Source organism: Vombatus ursinus, unplaced genomic scaffold (assembly GCF_900497805.2).
Source record: "Vombatus ursinus unplaced genomic scaffold, bare-nosed wombat genome assembly UNPS02009173.1, whole genome shotgun sequence".
Taxonomy (NCBI): Eukaryota; Metazoa; Chordata; class Mammalia; order Diprotodontia; family Vombatidae; genus Vombatus; species Vombatus ursinus.
In genome coordinates this window covers 1,078,767-1,096,910 of record NW_020948951.1, presented here as the reverse complement: position 1 = coordinate 1,096,910, position 18,144 = coordinate 1,078,767, and the positions used below count along the sequence as shown (strand labels likewise).

The following is an 18,144-nucleotide window of genomic DNA, read 5'->3' as shown; positions in this document are numbered from 1 at the left end:
AGAGATGATAATGGAAGCAATCTTTTGGAGAAGATGGAGGAGATGGGATCAAAGATGATGATAACGATGATGATGATGATGATGATGATGATGATAGCATCTACCTAACAGGATTGTTATAGGACAGCTAGGTAGCACAATGAATAGAGTGCTAGGCCTGGAGTCAGGAAGACTTGTGTTTAAATTCAGCCTCAGACACAGATTAGCTGTGTGGCCCTGGGCAAGTCACTTAACCCTGTTGGCCTCAGTTTCCTCATCTGTAAAATGAGCTGGAGAAGGATATGGCAAATCACTCCAGTATCTTTGTCACAAAAACCCCAAATGGGGTCACAAAGAGTTGGACATGACTGAAAAACAACCGAACAACCACAAAACAGGGTTGTTATAAGGATCAAATGAGCATATTTGTAAAGCACTTAGCACAGTGCCTGCCACATTGTAGGTCCTTCCCCTTCTTTTTCCCATTCCTGGTGATTGGCAAGGAGAAAATCTACTTCTTTTTTTTTTTTTTAATATGTCTTTTTTTTTTTTTGTCAGTTGGGGTTAAGTGATTTGCCCAGGGTCACACAGTTAGTAAGCGGCAAGTGTTTGGTCTGAGGTCGGATTTGAACTCAGGTCCTCCTGACTTCAGGGCTAGTGCTCTATCCACCACACCACCTAGCAGCCCAGAAAGCAGCTTCTTCTTTGGAGACTGGGGAAAAGAAGATACTTTGGAATGATGTTAGAAGGATGTGAAATGAGGAGAGAAAGAGCTCAGGACAAATGGCTTAAATTTTAATAACAATAGCTAGCATTTGTATAGCCCCTCGCTGTTTACAAAGCACATTACAAATATCACATTTTATCCTTACAATATCCCTAAGGTAGGTGCTATTATTATGCCCATGTTATAGATGGAGAAACTGAGGCAACCAAGGTTAAGTGACTTGACCAGGGTCACATAGCTAGTAAGTGTCTGAGGGCAGATTTGAACTCAGGAAGATGAGTCTTCCTGACTCCAGGACTGATGCTCTATTCGTTATACCACTTAGCCAAAGTATTCAGTAAGGGCCGTAGCTGGGAGCGTGAGGGTCAGGAATGTTGGGGGAGATGACTCAGAACAGCCTCTATGATGAGATAGAGACCCAACTGGAGAGTTTGGATTAGCTGACCTCTAAGGTCCCTTCCAGCTCCAGACGTATGATCCTAAGAGCAAACTTGTGAGGTAAGTGCTTCTGATAGTACTCTACCCGTTTTTACAGGTAAGAAATGTGAAGCTCAGAAGGGTCAAGTGACTTGGTCACACAGCTCCTAAGTGTCCGGTATGGGATTTGATCTAAGGCCTTTCCATATTTGAATTCCACTACAAGTGCTAGACTTCTGCCAAGGATGTGCTAGAGCCAGCTCAAATGGGCTCTGGAAAGCTGATTATTAAATTTTCTGTGTGAGCATTTAAACTTTGGAAAACTGAAAAGGCTACAAATTGGGGCTTGATTTATTGTTTTGTTGACTGCCCACGTTTAAGAAACCAATGGAGAAAATGCTAAACATTCAGATTATGGTGAAAAGAGTACTTGTGTACTTTTTTTTTTTTTAAAGAGAGCCAGTTGTTAAACACTTACCAGTACATCACTGGTTCCAGCCTTCCCAGTGAGAAGATTGTATTCCTTTCACAGTGAAGTGCTGGGTATGAGCAGGGGACAAGCATATGGAGCCACAGACTAGGAGATGGGATATCTAAATTCTAGCCATATAATCCCAGCCCATTTCTTTTCCTTTTTCTTTTCTTTCTTTCTTTCTTTCTTTTTTTTTTTTCGTGAGGCAATGGGGTTAAGTGATTTGCCCAGAGTCACACAGCTAGTGAATGTTAAGTGTCTGAGGCCGGATTTGAACTCAGGTCCTCCTGACTCCAGGGCCAGTGCTCCAGCCCATTTCTGATTGGGGAGACAGGAGGAGGCAAAAGGGAAGAGGGAAGTGCGAAGAACAATTTCCTTCCCCCTTCCTCCTCTGCAGCTCTGGTTCAGCCTGTGGCCACAAGAGGGCAGCCCCAGGCAGGACAGAGATGGGGAACAGGGCCAGTGGACGGAGTGATTGTTGTCTAGCCCCAGATGCCTGTGCGGGAGGGGTCCTACTGCGGGAAGAGTCAAGTCCTCCTATGCCCACCTTGCATCATCTCCTCCTCCCCTCCCTCTATACCTCCCCCTGCAGCCCCCACCCCACCCCTAACACATACACAAACGCACAAGAGTAGATGGCTAAGGGCCACAGCTGTGACACTTTAACGTCTTTAACATTAATGGAAGCCCAAAGGAAATGACAGGAAAGCTCCTTCTGGTGCAGCCTGGGGAGAGAGAGCAAGGTCTGCGAAGGGCAGCTCAGGGCAGCTCAGGGCTCAGAACCTCATCTGTGCCTGTCCTTGCTCCAGGTGACAGAGGCCAGGAAGGTGCGGATTTCCATGGGCTGGAGGGTGACAGCAGAGGGGTCCAGGGCGGGGGCCGGCTGCACAGGAGCAGAGCCTGTTAGAGGGAGACCAGAGAAACAGGAGATGAAAGGGACATCCCACCTCAGCCCCGGCCCCAAGAGGCTCCTCCTTGGCACTAGGTCCTCCCTACCAAGACCCCCTTTGGCCACACTCTAGGGCTCCCCAGGGACAGGGACCAGAAGCAGCTGTTCTGCCCCCTCCCCAGCCAGTACCTCCTCCTGTGCTGGTCCTCCACTGAAGCCTGGTGGCCTTGGAGAGGGGTTGGTCAGCTGACAGAGTGGTCTCCTCCAGGTGGCTGATGGTGAAGGCTGAGAACAGATCCTGAGAGACCAAAGAGAAGATGGGGCTGAGTGGGGTCCTCTCCCGTTTCCCCCTGCCCTTCTCTTGGTCCTCCCCTCTACTCACCTGTAGGTCCAGGGTCACTGGCTGGGACAGGTTGAACATGCTGCCCTCCTCACGCTCAAAAATGTGCTCCAGGCGCAGCAGGACTGTGTCGGGGCCCCAGTGGGCCAGGGTCAGCAGGTGCACAGCTGGGGGGAGCTCTCTTCGAAGTCCGGAGAACTGCCACAGAGGGAGCAGGGGGGAAAGACGGGTCCATGGAGCAAAGCGTCCTCCTTGCTAAGGCCCACCCTCCTGGGTCTGGGACACACTCTCACCTGTGTGAGTGCAGGGGTCCCCGGGCTGTATGGGGTGCCCTGCCCCATAGGGGCCAGCACCAGCTGTGGGGCCAGAGCTTCCCTCTGGGCCTGGAGGCGGTGCCCAGAAGCCACTGCAAGTGTCTGCCCTGCACCACCAGCCCTGTGCCAGGCCCATCCCCAGGCTCCACCAGGGTTTCCCTTACCCCTTGGTTTCCAAGATCTGCCACACTAGACCCTAAATTACCAGGAGCCCCCCTTTCCATGCTGCCGCTTCCCAGGAGGAGCCACCCTTTCTTTCCTTTCTTCCATTCTGCCTATACTATCAATGTCTGGGGTGGCTTCCCCCTTCCCCCTGCCCAGGAAATAATAATCATAACTAACATTTATATAGTGCTTTAAGGTTTACAAAACCCTTTACATATCATCCCATTAGATTCTGACAACAACCCTTTAAGGTAGGTGCTATCATTATCTCCATTTTACAGATGAAGAAACTGAGACTGAGAGATGCTAAGAGATTTGCCCACGGTCACAAAGCTAGCAGGATTCAAACTCAGACCTTCCTTCTCCAAGTCTAGCATTCTATCCACTATGCCTCTTAGATGAATAATTCAGCTGATGAATAATTCACCAGGGGAAAAGTACCAGAACGAAACTCCTTAGTATAACTGCTTTCCCAATCTCTCCCATTGAGCTAAAAGTTCTCTGGCTAGCACTAGGGAAACAGCAGAGGTAAAGCTAAGTCGGCTAGGTGGCACAGTAGATAGAGTGGCAGCCCTGGAGTCAGGAAGACTCATCCTTCCAAGTTCAAATCTGGCCTCAGACACTAGCTGTGTGACCCTAGGCAAGTCACTTAACCTTGTTTGCCTCAGTTTCCTCATCTGTAAAATGAGCTGGAGAAGGAAATGGCAAACCACTCCAGTATCTCTCCCAAGAAAACCCCAAATGGGGTCACAGAGTGTCAGACACGACTGAAAACTTGCCAACAACAAAGAATAACAAATAGGAAGATTTGGGGAAACACAAGAATAGTACTTGTCTGTACTGATGCAGAGCAAAGAAAGAAGAGCCAGGTACATTGCACAATGGCAGCAGCAAAGTAAATAAAGCCAACGTGGAGGGGTAACCAAACTCGGGACCAGCACCATGGTCAACAGCAGCATCTTCCTATCAAAGACCCACATCCCTCCTTTCTGCCAACAAGCTCTATCTTAGGAAATGCACTTTGTAAGGGGGATCCATTTGTATGTTGGGTGGGAAGGGTCTTTTGGGGGTGAAATGAAAAGTGCCAACAAGACTTAGTAAAAGTATACAGCAGCATCAAAGTGATGACCAGTAATTTTGATGCCTAGGAATTCAGCGGCAGGAAATAAATTCTGAAATCAACCTTGTAATGCAAAATGTGAAAATAATACAGGCATGGATCCCAAGATGCATTTCCCCAAGAGGAAGTCATCACATACATACCCATAGCAGTCTTTTTTGCAGTAGCAAAAAATTGGAGTAAAGTCAATGCCTATCGATTGGGGAATGGCTCAACAAATCGTGGTATGCACACATAGCAGAACACTGACTGCCCCATAAGAAATGTACATGGGGGGCAGCTAGGTGGTGCAGTGGATAGAGCACCTGCCCTGAAGTCAGGAGGACCTGAGTTCCAATCCGGCCTCAGACCAAACACTTGACACTTACTAACTGTGTGACTCTGGGCAAGTCACTTAACCCCAATTGCCTAAAAAGAAAAAAAAAACAAAAACAAAACAAAAAAAAGAAATGCATATGAAGAATTCAGGGAGTCATGGGAAGACATATGAACTGATGCCAAGTAAACTAAGTAGAACAAGGAAAATAATTATTCACAGCAGTGGTGGCGAATGGAAAGAACAAGGGAAAAAACTGGAACCGAATGCTATGTAATTATTATGACCAAATTTGGCCCCAAAGAAGAGAGATGGGAAGGCACCTCTCTGCATTCTTTGCAAAGGTGGGTGACTATGGGTGTGGAACATGGCATATCATGCCAGAATTGGTGGATATGCTGGTTAGTTTTGCTGAACCGCCTTTTCCCTCTGTCTTTTTTCTTCTTTGGAATGGCTCTCTGGGTGGGGGAAAGGGAAGGATTTATTAGGGAAATAAAGGTGATATGAAAACAAAAGATTGCAATATTTTTTAAAGAAAAAAATAATAGGGGCAGCTAGGTGGTGCAGTGGATAGAGCTCTGGCCTTGGAGTCAGGAGGACCTGAGTTCAAATCTGACCTCAGACCAAACACTTGACACTAGCTGTGTGACCCTGGGCAAGTCACTTAACCCAGTTGCCTAAAAACAAAACAAAACCAAAAAAAAAACAAAAAAAGAAATTTCTAGTGTGTTTCAAGTGTAGGGGTTGGGAAGTTCAAATGCGGAAATCTCTGATCGTTTTGATGATCTCACAGGGATGAGTCATTACCTGGGCTCAGGAAAGTATCTCCCCATGCGGAGTATGGGCATGCCCATTGATCCCTTCTTTAGAAGTCAGAGACAATCCTTGGCTGTTTTTCAATGACTGGGGGCAGCTCTATGATGATTGATTTAACTGAAACTGAGGAAAATGGACTCTCGTCAGAGGAGCTGCCCTTTTTTGAGGACTTAGAAAAAAAGGATGACAGGCTGACTTCAGCCATTTTCAGGCTCATGTTTATGTTTTAGCTTCCAGCTTTCTTCGAGAGTGCTTTGATAAGCACACTTTTTTTTTAACTTTATTTTTCTTGAGAGTTTTTTTGGGTCTCTTTTCTTTCACAACATGACCAATATGCAAATATGTTTTGCATAACTGCACATGTGCAACCTATATCAAATTGCAATGAGGGAGGAGGGAGGAAAGGGAGGGAGAGAATTTGGAACTCAAGATTTAAAAAAAAAACAATGAAAAAAATTGTTTTTACATGAAGTTTGAAAAAATAAAATATTAAATAGAATGCTTTGATAGAGGTAGGAGAATCCCTTAAGGAACAGTGGATGGCAACTTGTGCAGAAACAGGTGATGATGGTAAACATCTATTTGCATGCAGCCTGAAAGAATGACTGATAGTAGCCACTAGTTAGTGCAGTAGATAGAGAACTAAGCTTGGAGTCAGGAAGACCTGAGTTCAAATTTGACCTCAGACCCTTACTAGCTGTGTGACTGGGCTTAACCTCTCTCTGCCTCAGTTTCCTCATCTGTAAATAGGGATAACAATAGCACCTACCTCACAGGATTGCTGTGAAGATCAAATGAGTATAAGTATAAAGTGCTTAGCAGTGTCTGACACATAGGAAGAGCTATATTATTATTATTATTATTATTAATATTATTAGCCTAACTGATGGCAGCAAGCAAGGGCACTGATAGATTTCCTGCAGAAGCACATCACAGAAGCAGACATGTGCTTATCTCTTCTCAGACTGAGAAGAGGGCTCATGGACAATGTTCCTGAATCCCAAACTCCTGTGAAGAGAAGGGATTTAGTCTTCTTATATACGTCACATATATTCCAGAATTTAGTCTTCTAGCTAGGGAAGGAAGACTTCCAACCTTAGGGATTGCTTCATGTGTGACCCTTCAGATCAAGTTCCCAAGTTTGTTAGTCTGGGAATCAGACCTCCTAGAAAGATAGGGATTTTTTTGAGCAGCTTTGCCTTTTTGGATAAAGAAGAGAATTGTCCATATGGCTCTGGTAGCTGAAGGAGCTGTTAAGGAAATCTGTCACTTGGGGAAGGAAAGAAATTTGGACCTTGCTACACTCCACCATACCAGTGAGTTATTTTGATAGTACAGTTTGATAAGACAGAAATTTCTTGTTCAACAGCTTCTCCCACCACCACCATCACATATGTTTAATTCCCAGGAAAGAGTCTGGTTGGTATTACAAGTCTTAGGGAACCATGTGGGACCTCCCTTGTGGGAAAGAAGGACTATAGAAATGTCAGACGATTGCCCTTCAGAAGAGGACCCAATGAGCTACTTCCAAGGGGGTGTTTTTGAATCACTTTGAGGTTGTCTTCAACCCATATGCCTTGCTACATTGAGCATCTTACAGGAGCTGGGGCTCCTGCTACCCACATTTAGGCTAACCTCGATACAAGCTATCCTAAAGCTTTATTTCAGAGATTTCCCCAGTCTAAATTCTGGGATTAGGGTGGGACAAAGAGAGATGAGGATTATGGCAGGGCAGACCTGGAAATTAGAAATTGGACCCAACCCATGTGCGCCCAGAGTCTTTTTTGTTTTTTGTTTTTTGTTTTGGTGGGGAGGCTACCTAGGCAACAGGTTAAACTAGCAATAAAAACTACCCAGGGAGTAGTTTGCTTCAGTGGCAGTGAGTGACTTCCCCGTCACTGGGGATTTTCCAGCTGATGGTGAATGATCACTAGTCAGGGATGGCACGTAGAGGACTCCTGTTCAGGTTCCATTGGATGCCCTCTGAGGGCATCTCTTACTCTCTTGGCCAATTCTTATGCTTTGTTCCAGTCAGGCCCCAGAGAAGTTTAAGCTCTTTTATTCATGGCAACCCAGTGGATAGCACTGGGCTTGGAGTCAAGAAGACCTGTGATGGAATGCCAACCTTGACGCTTACTAGTTGGGTGACCTCAGTCAAGGCTTTAACTTCAAGGAGCCTCTGGGTCTTCATCAGGCAAATGAGGATGATACACCCAGCAAGTACCTCCTCAAAGGGTCAATGTAAGGTACAAACTAATTAATGTATGTAAATTGCTTTGTAACTTTTAAAGAGTGATATAAATGTCAGTTATTAATATATTTTCCCCCAAATAATCCACATTTGTTTTTGTTCGGTAGTTTCAGTCATGTTTGATTCTTGCCGACCCGTTTGGGGTATCCTTGGCAGAGATACTGGAGTGGTTTGCCATTTCCTTCTCCAGCTCATTTTACAGATGAGGAAACTGAGGCAAACTGGATTAAATGACTTGCCCAGAGTCACACAGCTAGTAAGTGACTGAGGCTGGATTTGAACTCAGGTCTTCCTGACTGCAGGTTGGGTGCTCTCTCCACTGTGCCACCTAGCTGCCCCAAATGCACATGCTCCACCCCATTGGGATGAGGCCAGCTGCCTGCTCTAAACAGAACTCACTCATCTGCTTTACAAGGCCAGGCTCATTCTCAGGGCCTCAGGAATTCTCTTGGTCTGTGGTTGGCCATGGGGAGTTCTATCCACCCACACATTCCTGCCTAATCCTCAACTCTCCACCCCAGCCTTTAGGATGTTTCATCCAAAGGTTCATAAGGAACCTTTCTTCCCCCACCCTCTTTTCCTCACAATGCCCCAAGTGTTTGCCAGGCTTGGTGGCCACACCCCAGCTCATATCTGCACAAGTTGAGCCTGGGCCCTGTGTCTCACAGGAAATGGCACTGAGCTTTGGGTTCTGAAGATGTAGATACCAGAGGCCTGTGAGTTTCTGTAGTCCCCGCTGCTGGCTCTATATCTGATGGGGAGTGGGAGGAGGGGAAAAATTATGCCTTGGTCTGGCTCTGCTCTAAGTCTCTTGTCCTCCTCAGTACTTCCTGCACTCTTCCTCCCTCCCCATTGTCCTCTCCAGGACCCCCTCACCAGTAGAAAGCCTGGGTGAGTGGCAGCCTCAGGCCCAGGTCCAGGTTCTCAATCTCTTGCAGGAGCCCAGTTCTTGGGTCAAACAAAGCTCAAATGTGCTAGATGTACAGACAGACAGGCAGACAGATAGCTGAAATGTACAGTAAGAGCCTTAGACCTGCCCCCAAAACTAGACCCAGCACAAAGCATTGGGAGGCTACTCCCTAGGCCTGGAGAAGGCTGAACTCTGAGGGTTATACCTCAATTCTTTCTTTTCTCTACCACCCAACCCGGCTCAAAGATGTTTCACTTTCCTTCTCCACTGGCCTCAATGACTCACCTCATTTTGGATGACCAGGGTAACAGGTGTAGGGGCTGCAGGAGTGGGCACCCTGCCAGGCAGCCTGGTCACAGAATAGATGCTGAAGCCAAGGGGAGGGGCTGAGGCTGGGAAGAGGGGCTCAGGAGGGGAGGTCCTCATCCTACACCCGACACAGCAACAACCTTAGTGGAAGGGGCAGGGATGTTGTTTAATGAAGGGAAACTGAGACACAGATGTAGTGTCTTTTTTTTTTTTTAAGGCAATTGGGGTTAAATGACTTGCCCAGGGTCACACAGCTAGTGAATGTCAAGTGTTTGGTCTGAGACTGGATTTGAACTCAGGTCCTCCTGACTTCAGGGCCAGTGCTCTATGCACCTAGCTGCCCCGATGTAGCCTCTTTTTGTCTCCAAACTGCAACTCATTAGAGGGTTCCAAAGACTTGGGGAGAGAAATGTGTAGCCTCACCCAGGTGAGGACAGTGAATGATGTCACTAGGGGGGATTCTGGGATTACATTCTCAGGATGGTTATAGGGGGAGGTTAGGCACCAGGAATATTCTGGAGAAGGTAGATGAAATATGTGGTCATTACCTCACTAGGCACAGTCTGTTGGTTGGCACCCCTCACCCAGAAGCCCCAGTTGCTGACTGGCAGACTCACCATCCAGCTCACTGTCCATGCCGGGGGTTGTAAAGGAGGACCAGGAACTGGAGGGGTGTTTCCATGAATCCTTGTCAAAGTGGCTGATCTTTCAGGTGTCTGAATTTTGGTTTCTGCAATAGTGAATCTGTTCATTGGCTACAAATTCCTGTAATGTGGAAGATGATAAAATTAAACTTGCTAAACAAAATAAAAATAAAAATTAAAAAAAAAAAGCAAAGAACTGGAGGGCCAATGGAGGAGTCAGACCAGTCCCTGCACCAGTCCCATGCCCAGCAATAATCTTTCTTTTCCCATCTCCCAAGCCCAATGAGTTGTCCACATTTCCCACTTTGCCCCAGGGCCTGGCTTACACTGGGGTTCCTCCGGCTCAGGGGACTTATGCAGGTGATTACAGAACACAAAATCTTCTTGGGAGCCTCCCAGGCTTGCCAAAGCATTGCTCATCGGCATCTGAGAGGGGCACAAGGATCAGCCTCCAGCAAGGCCTCCACCTCTCCTTCTACTAGGGGCCCCTGGGCCACAGCCATACCTCACACTGCTCCCAGCCCTCCACCAGCTGCTTCATGGGATACCACTGACTGCATCACGGTGCTGGGCCGCAGCCATTGCCTTCCCTGGGAGCAGGTGATGTGAGGAGAGAGCTGGGGGTGGGGGGCCATGGGCTGGGGACCAAGAAGAAAGAAACAACCCTCCTCCTCCAAACCCTCCCCTGCCATGGGTCCTGTCATCTACGCAGGTAGATACATCTTGCTTGTCCATAGGAACCCTGCGATGCTGCTGGTCCAGCCAGTGCCTCCAGCTGATTACACACCTGGTGGGAGGAGGACACAGGGGCCAAGTGGAGAAGATGTCCTGTGTCTCCTTCCACGAATCCCCCAGTCTTCTTTACTTGGTTCCACTGGGCCCCCATCTTGTGATACATGGGAAAGAGGGCCAGAAACGGTGTGAGAGCTCCTGGGGGACAGGTCTCTGCTGCTTACTACCTATATGACCTTGAGTAAGTAATTTTAAATTCTCTGGGGTCTCGGTTTCCTCATCTATAAGACGAGGTGGTTGGGTCAAATGACCTTTAATCTCCCTTCCAAAAGCCAATCTGTGATCCTATAACTTGGCTCACCCTCTATCAAACAGAAGTTTCCCTTCCCCTAGGTCCCTCCCCCCATCCCATCAGGACTCCATCATATATCCTCTTTCCAAGGACCCTCATACTCTTCCCACAGACCCATTCCCCAACCCCATCTTATCCTCCTTTCAGAGACCTTTATACTCTTCCCATAGACTCCTTCTCCCCCTCCATCAGAACCCCATCTTATCTTCCTACAAAGGACCCTCACACATTTCTTATGTTCTTCTCTCTCTGCCCCCCAGCAAAGTCCTTACCTGCAGACATTTATGGCTCAGGCACTCATAATCCTTGAGGGCAGGGTGGCTGGTGAAGCAGCCAGGACAGAACTGGTGGGGGCCACCTGCAAAGGGCAGAAGTCCTCCTTCACTGTCCTGGGGCATGGAGGGGTAGGGCTTGGGGGCAAGTCACTCTCTGCCCAGAATCACTGGGGCAGAGAGCGCTTCTCTCTCCACTCCTCCTCCCCCTCCCCCTCCCCCTCCCCACCACTCTACCACCCTAGTACCAGGTGAGGAAGGCCTCGTCCAGCTCCCACAGGTAACAGGCAGGAGGAGAGTAGAGGACATTGACGAGGCTCCCTCTGCTTTGCTGAGGGGGGAAGGGAATGAAGACTGACTCAGTCTGCCCAACCCCGCCACCCAGCCAGCGTCCCATTCTCTCCTTGCCCCTACACCACACGCCTCGATACATACCTTGGCATTAACAAGATGTATCCATTTGTCCAAATCATCTTGGCTCCAGTAGAAACCACTGTCCATGGTCATCACTGTGTGCTTGGAGCTATAACACTGGGCCTGGATCCTCAGCTTCCTGAGCCCACTGCTGGGAAGACAGGGCCAAGCCCCGTCCCAGTGCCCTGCTCAGGCAATGGGGTCCAGGGATCTACCTCAGAGGAAAAGAGATGTGGGGCAGGATCAGGGGGAAGCCATTTCGTCAAGGCACAAGGAGGTGTGGTGAAGAATCGCCCTTGGGAGAAAGGGCCAGCAGAAGTGGCTGAAATCCATTGACCTTCTTGGATATTTTCTCCTTTCCAACACACAAACTCAGAAGGATCTGGGTTGCCTGCCTAATCCCTGTGCCCGGGGCACTGGTAAGGCAGCCAAACCAGAAGGCCACCTTTCCAGTTTGGCTCTTTATAGCCCCATAGCCCTACATCTCCACTTGCAGAGCCTCCTGAGGCCTGTGGTGTTGGACCATTGTTCCCCATCTGACAGTGCTAGAGTTAGGGGGCACATGGTGGGGAAAAGAGTAAGGCCAGGATGTGACTCCCCACAGAAGCCTAGTTCAGCCTGGGCAGCTGAGCCCCTGACATGGCCTTGAAGAGTAAAGATAGGCAACTGAAAAAGGCTGGTGCCATCACTCCCAGTGGCAGTCTGGGGCTGTAGACTTGGAGGGCTGCCTTAGAACTGGGGCCGGGTCTCACCTGGGCAGCAGCTGCTTCCAAGAAGTGGCTGGTCACTTCTTTGGCCCTGGAGTCTGGACTGTCTGGATCGTCCACTACAAGGTTCCCTTCTCTGACAGAGCAGAGAGAATCCTAGCACAGGCCCATTGGTGGGAAGTAGACATTGAGAAGGATGCCTAGGAACCAAACAGTCAGGCCAAGGCCCCCTCATTTAAGCTCCATGCTGCTCTCAACCCTTGCCATGGCCCCTGCCTCTTCCTCATCCCAGAGCCCACATTCCACCTGCAGCAATCCCTTGGCCCCATGAGGTTTTCCAGCAAACTTCAGGGAAGAGAGCGAGGGTGGGAAGCTGCCAACAACTTCTCTTACTGGTGAAGAGGTCGGCTTGAGGAGGCCATAAGTTGGCACTCGCCATCTAGCTCTCATGCCTCTGCTCGTCCTGATAATCCAGGTGGTTCAAGAAATAGCCATCAGTGCCCATCTGTGGGGAAGGAATCAGAGAGAGATTAGGGCCTGAAGTTCTCTCCAACAACATCTGTGGGGAGGGGAGGGGAGGGTCAGAGGGCAGGAAGTGGCAAGATGAGGCATAGGCAGAGAACACTGAGGCAAACCTGGGCAAAGAGGGACGCTTGCTCCCGTGAGAGGCCGAAGGGATCAGTATGCCAGGTGACTCGAGGGCGGCCGCAGAACCCAAAGGTGTCTTTCAGGAAGTGCAGCCCTAAAGTCATCCGGTCAATGATGGCATAGTATGTGGTGACCTTATCATTTATGACCCAGCCTCTGTTGGCAAACTGGAGCCTCCCTATGGAGTAGAGGATGGGGTCAGGTGAACTCCCTCGAGGAAGGAGGCATGTGGTCCCAACTCCCTCCCTGGGAAACTAGAGCAGGTACCAGGCTGCCTGGCTGGGTAACCATGGGGCCCATTAGGGGACACTGGCCACCTCCCTGGCCAGGTAGACAAGACTGGGGGCAGAGAACATGCCCACATGGTCATCACAAGGCACATGACATCACAGAAAAAACGCACGGCACATGTGTGCACACACATACATGCCTATGTGTAAGGAAGCAGCCTGGTTTAGTGAGAGGCAGGAAACCTACATTAAAGTCACAGCTCTGACACTTCCTAGCCAGAGGACTTTGATGATGCAAATCTCTTGAGTCTCAGTTTCTTCATCTGTAAAATGGGGTGGTGAGGGCTGGTAGAACCAGATGACCTCTCTGGTTCCCTCTAGCTCTAATGTTTTCTGATGCTGTGGTCCCCTACCCTTGGCCCTCCTCACCCTGGCTGACCAGCTGCTGCACAGCTTGCCTCCTTGGGGCCTATGCTGCCGCCACCATCAGATGAAGAAGGCCATCTCAGAAAAACTGAAGCGTCGAGATGGGTTGGCCAGCAGGGCAGATACCATGGAGTCTATACACACTTGTGAGGACCATCATCTGATCTGGGGGCACAGACAGCCACCACCGCTCACCTCAGGGAGGGAACATCTTGCCTCCCTCGGGCCCCAAGGCACTCCCTCTCCCTCTCCTTCTGCAGGGCCCAGTCCTAGCATCCTTTAGAAGGGGCTCTGAGTACCTGGCTGGGTTCTTGGAGTAGAATGGCCTATGGATCAGGTTCTGCCTCAAGTCTCCCAGACACTGGGACCAATCAGCAGACTCCAAGCCTCGTAGCCACTCTCTCTGAGTTAATGCCCTAACTTGCCCTTCTTTCTCACCTCCAAAGTGATATTCATCCACCATCTGGAGCCAGCCAACATCAACGTGGGTATGGGGGCAGTGGGTACACATTGATCATGGAGGGATGGGTAGCTGGGCATAACTGGGCAGGGGGCAGAGACCACACCACGGGGGTGCTTAAGTTGCAGAAATGCCTAGATTTCTAGCTATTCCCAATGGAAAGGAGGAATGGGAAGCCAAAGATGGTGGAGTTAGGGTGGGTCCACAGCCTAGTGTCCAAGGTCCTTGGATTCCTGCCTAGAGTGTTAGCTCATTATTCCAGGAGCCTCCTGCTCCTGCATAGAAATAAACCCTGGGCTGGCTTGGCAATGTTCTTTCCTCTGGAAATGTCCCCTTGAGCGGGCTCATAATTACTCCACCAGAAGTGATTAACTCTTTGGAGTCAGCATAGATTCCTACCCACTGCTTCCCTTGAGTTAGCTCAGCTCCTGGGGCACAACTTGTGCCTACCGTTCCTTGCCTCTCTTTATCCTTGCACCCCCAACACCCAACCTCCTCTCCTCATGGTTCTGCCCTGGTTGAAGGCTCTCTCCCTAAGCCAAGCCGGACACAGACTTGCTGGCCCAGCTCCAGAGGGCACAGGCCCCCAGGCTGGGCTCTGGATCCAGGTCATTTTTCTCATTGAGGCTGCCCACTCCACCCCAGCTCACTTGTTCACTTGCCTTCCTAGTGTCACCTCAGCAGATACCTCACCTCTTTGTAGCCTACTTCCCTGGGGCCCCCATGTCCTAGTCTGACCACCAGGGCCCCACCTCCCCAGAGTACTATCCCAAGTGGCAGGAATCCTCTGGGTAAGGGCATGACTCCAGCCATCAGGCCCGTCATGGGCAAAGGCCAAGAGGACACAGCAGCCCTACCTGCACTCACCTCATAGCCACGGCCTCTGGTGCACCACACTAACAGTAGCCACAGTACCAGTGTGCCAATGGGCACTACTACCTCCATCACCCTCATCCCAGACCTGTTATGGCCACCGCACCCAGTCAACCCTGAGATTGACAAGAGGACTACAAGGCTATAATGGAAAGCAGGGGAGAGCCAGGCAGGACCAAGTAGGTCTAGGCGTGGGCTTTGGCGGGGAGGGCTGGGGCCTCGGCCTTGGAGAGAAAGCTCTTTGAGAAAAACTGGACACCAGAAGCCTAGTTACATTATTTTGTTACAAGTGAGGAATGAGAAGTTGGTGTAGACTCTCTCCTTGAGATATTTAGTGTGTCAGGATCCCTAGGGGAATGGGGCAGGGCTGGGTAAATTTTACCCTATCCACCCCCAGGACAGCCTGGACCAGTGATTGTTCAGGTGTTCACCTAGATAGGCACACTTCTTATTAAGCCTTAATCACTGAATGGGCTTAGCCTCAGTCAAACTGAGACCTTTTAAAGACTTTAGCTTAAAAAGGCTAAGGTCCCCCAATGCATCTGGAGCCATCTCCAATTGCCCTGATCTATATCTGCCCACTGGACCCAGTTGGCTCTGGGTGGTGACTTTGCACAGCCCTGCCTCACTTAAATCCAATTCACTTGCATGTCTTGGCATCATCTCCCTGATGTCACGGTCCTTTTTGAGAATGAAGAACAAACAGCAGCAATCCCAATGCTACCTTGGCTCCATCCTCAGCCTGGGGCTTCCTGGGGGGTTCACTGAAACTGGTTTAACTCCCTTGGATCTACCCTGGAAAAGCGTATCTCCTTCATCCCAGAGACTTCCTTGGAGTGGGGGTGGGTGACTGGCTCCCTCTTAAATAGGGCTCCTCTATGCTAGTTTGTAGGGCCAGGTGCCCCCTCAGAAGTGCTGAGGATCATTCTGTCTGAGGTGGCGATAAACTCTAACGAGAATTGGGGTGGGGGGTGAAGATTGATCAAAGAGAATGTAGAATTAGAAGCCATCTAGTATAATCCTTTCATTTTACATGTGACACTTGTTCAGTGTAACCAAGACTGGGGCAGCCCCCATATAACAGGCATTTGTTGATACATCCCAAACACCCCCCTCCATCTGGAGTGCTACATCTGATGAGAGCAGGAGTATGGCTGTGGCTGGGCCATCTCTCTCTCGCTCTCTTCAAGAGGAGACTTGGTTCTGGAACTCTAGCTCTCTACTACACATCAGATACTTGTTGTGTAGGGGGAGAACTCTTTTTGAGCATCTGGATTAAAGCCACTGTCCCTGATCATACTGGGATGAAGGTAAGATAAAGGAAGTAGTCCCATCCCAGAGCTGGGCTTAGCTTTCCTTCTCACCAAACCCTCATTACTCAAAAGTCATGGATCCTATTTCCATTACTTTTCCATGCTTTCATTTTTCCACAAAAATCATGGCTAATAAGTAAACATATTTTACTTGCTAATAGTAAAACAATAATCAGGAAAATCACTTATATTAGTTCAGATGATAAGGCGCAAGTCCAAGAGTAAGATGAAATTTCAGCTCCAAGTGGGAGTGTTAAGGGAGGGGGTGAGGGTGGGGGGTAGAGCAGAATGGGAAACCATCTCACCCAAGAAGTCTTCTCTAAGCAGTCTCTATCAGTGTAGGTGCTAGGAAGCAAGGGACAAGTCAGGCCCTGTTCTTCCTCTGTACCAGCATTATAGAGATGTCCTTCCTGGGATCTCCAGGCCCATGATGGGAGGGGTATACAGTAGAGCTCAGTATATTCAGGGTGTCCCCAACGTTTTCATGTAGCTTTAAGCTTTAGTAGCTTAAAAGTGCATTAAAACTTTTGGGATAAACCTCCATGAGGAAACTGAGGTTCATGGAGGCTCAATGACTGTAAGGGTCAGTGAGGGGCTGGCCTCTAGGCTGGCAGGAGCAGACGTGCTACTAGGGGGATGAGTCAACGACATTTTTGTATTTGTATCCCCAAGTGTTTAATAGGTGCTTTTGCATTTATTCATTCGTTTATTAGACTTGGAGTCAGAGAGGCCTGGATTCAAATCCTGCCTCAGATACTTATTAGAATGATTCTGAACAAGAATCTTCTCTGCAACGTATATGATGAGCGGTCATCAGTTCTCTGCTTTAAGTTCTACACAGGCCTCAAGGTGGGGGGAGACTGGGGAAGAAGGGGAGAGGAAGTCTGTGGTTCCCACCCATGAGCCTGTGTGACAATAATTACTCAGAGATGCACCCTCCTGAGGATGGAGCATTCCCACCCTTCAGTGGCAATGCCTGGTCTCCATACTGCTCCCTCTCCTTGGCTATCCCTCGAGGCTCTGAAGACCCTTGTGCCTCGGCTTCCAAACCTCAGGCTACGTATTACTCATGGGGTAGCTCAGCTTCTGCCTTTGTTTATGCTGAGGTCCCAAAACCCCCTGGCTGCCCGACATATTTTAGCTAGCACCATAGCAAACATGGGGCAGGGCTACTTTAGAGCTGGAATCTGGGCTGTTCCTTGTTTTCTGATTCTCTCAGACCCTCCAGACTTTGTATACAATTGTTTCTCTGTTCCATCCCAGTCTTATACATCTCCCCGTCTTTGTGCCCAGCTCAAGATTTCTGAATCACAAGGTACTTTTCTCTTTGTTCATGTGGCTAATCATCAGTTCAAGCGTAACTCCCTCCCTTCCCCACTTGCTACCTTTTATATGTGTGTCTATATACACATACCTTTTATTATACATATGTGTATATTTTACATATTATACATAAGGTATGCATATATCATATATCATCTATGCATACGTATAAAGTATATATTCTCTCTCTCCTATTGCCCCTGTCAGTGAATAATGGGGAGAAAAAGGAGAAAGAAAACCCTCAGAACAAACACGTATAGTCCAGCAAAACACATTATCATGTTGGCCATGTCCAAAAACATTTTATTCTGCATTTTAGGTCTATCACTTCTCTGGCAGGAGGTGGGTGGCATGATTCATCATCAGTTCTCTAGACTCACGATTTATCATTGCACTGATCAGAGTTCTAAAGTCTTTCAAAGTTGTTTTTCTCTAACATCATTTTATAAATTGTTCTCTTAGGTCTGCTCATAGATTCAGTTCCAAGATGCCTTCCCGGTTTCCTCTGAAACTGTTCACTTCATCATTTTTAGGCCTGATAATATTCTATTAAATTCATATACCATAATCTCTTTAGTCTTTTCCCCAATTGGAAAATACCCTCTTAGTTTCCAGTTTATGGCTACTATAAAAAAAAGTTGCTCTAAATATTTTGCATATATACACAATTTTCCCTCTATTCTTTATCTCTTTAGGGGGGTGTAAAGCTAGTGGTTGTACAACTG

At 48.6% G+C, this 18,144-nt stretch overlaps 1 protein-coding gene across 1 annotated transcript; it reads right to left on the bottom strand.

Moving 5' to 3' along the window:
- Nucleotides 1-2,316: 2,316 nt before the first annotated feature.
- LOC114035201 (lysosomal alpha-mannosidase-like) lies at nucleotides 2,317-14,864 on the bottom strand. Its single transcript, XM_027851275.1, is given in 24 exon segments — nucleotides 2,317-2,495; nucleotides 2,674-2,782; nucleotides 2,867-3,022; nucleotides 3,118-3,236; nucleotides 3,239-3,334; nucleotides 8,392-8,497; nucleotides 9,002-9,143; nucleotides 9,974-10,095; nucleotides 10,175-10,212; nucleotides 10,215-10,259; nucleotides 10,378-10,456; nucleotides 11,026-11,126; nucleotides 11,129-11,142; nucleotides 11,274-11,356; nucleotides 11,461-11,624; nucleotides 11,885-11,984; nucleotides 12,192-12,302; nucleotides 12,411-12,538; nucleotides 12,591-12,651; nucleotides 12,782-12,972; nucleotides 13,454-13,486; nucleotides 13,489-13,584; nucleotides 13,889-13,913; nucleotides 14,604-14,864. Coding segments are annotated over 24 exon segments (2,496 nt in total). The 3' UTR covers nucleotides 2,317-2,379.
- Nucleotides 14,865-18,144: the final 3,280 nt, after the last annotated feature.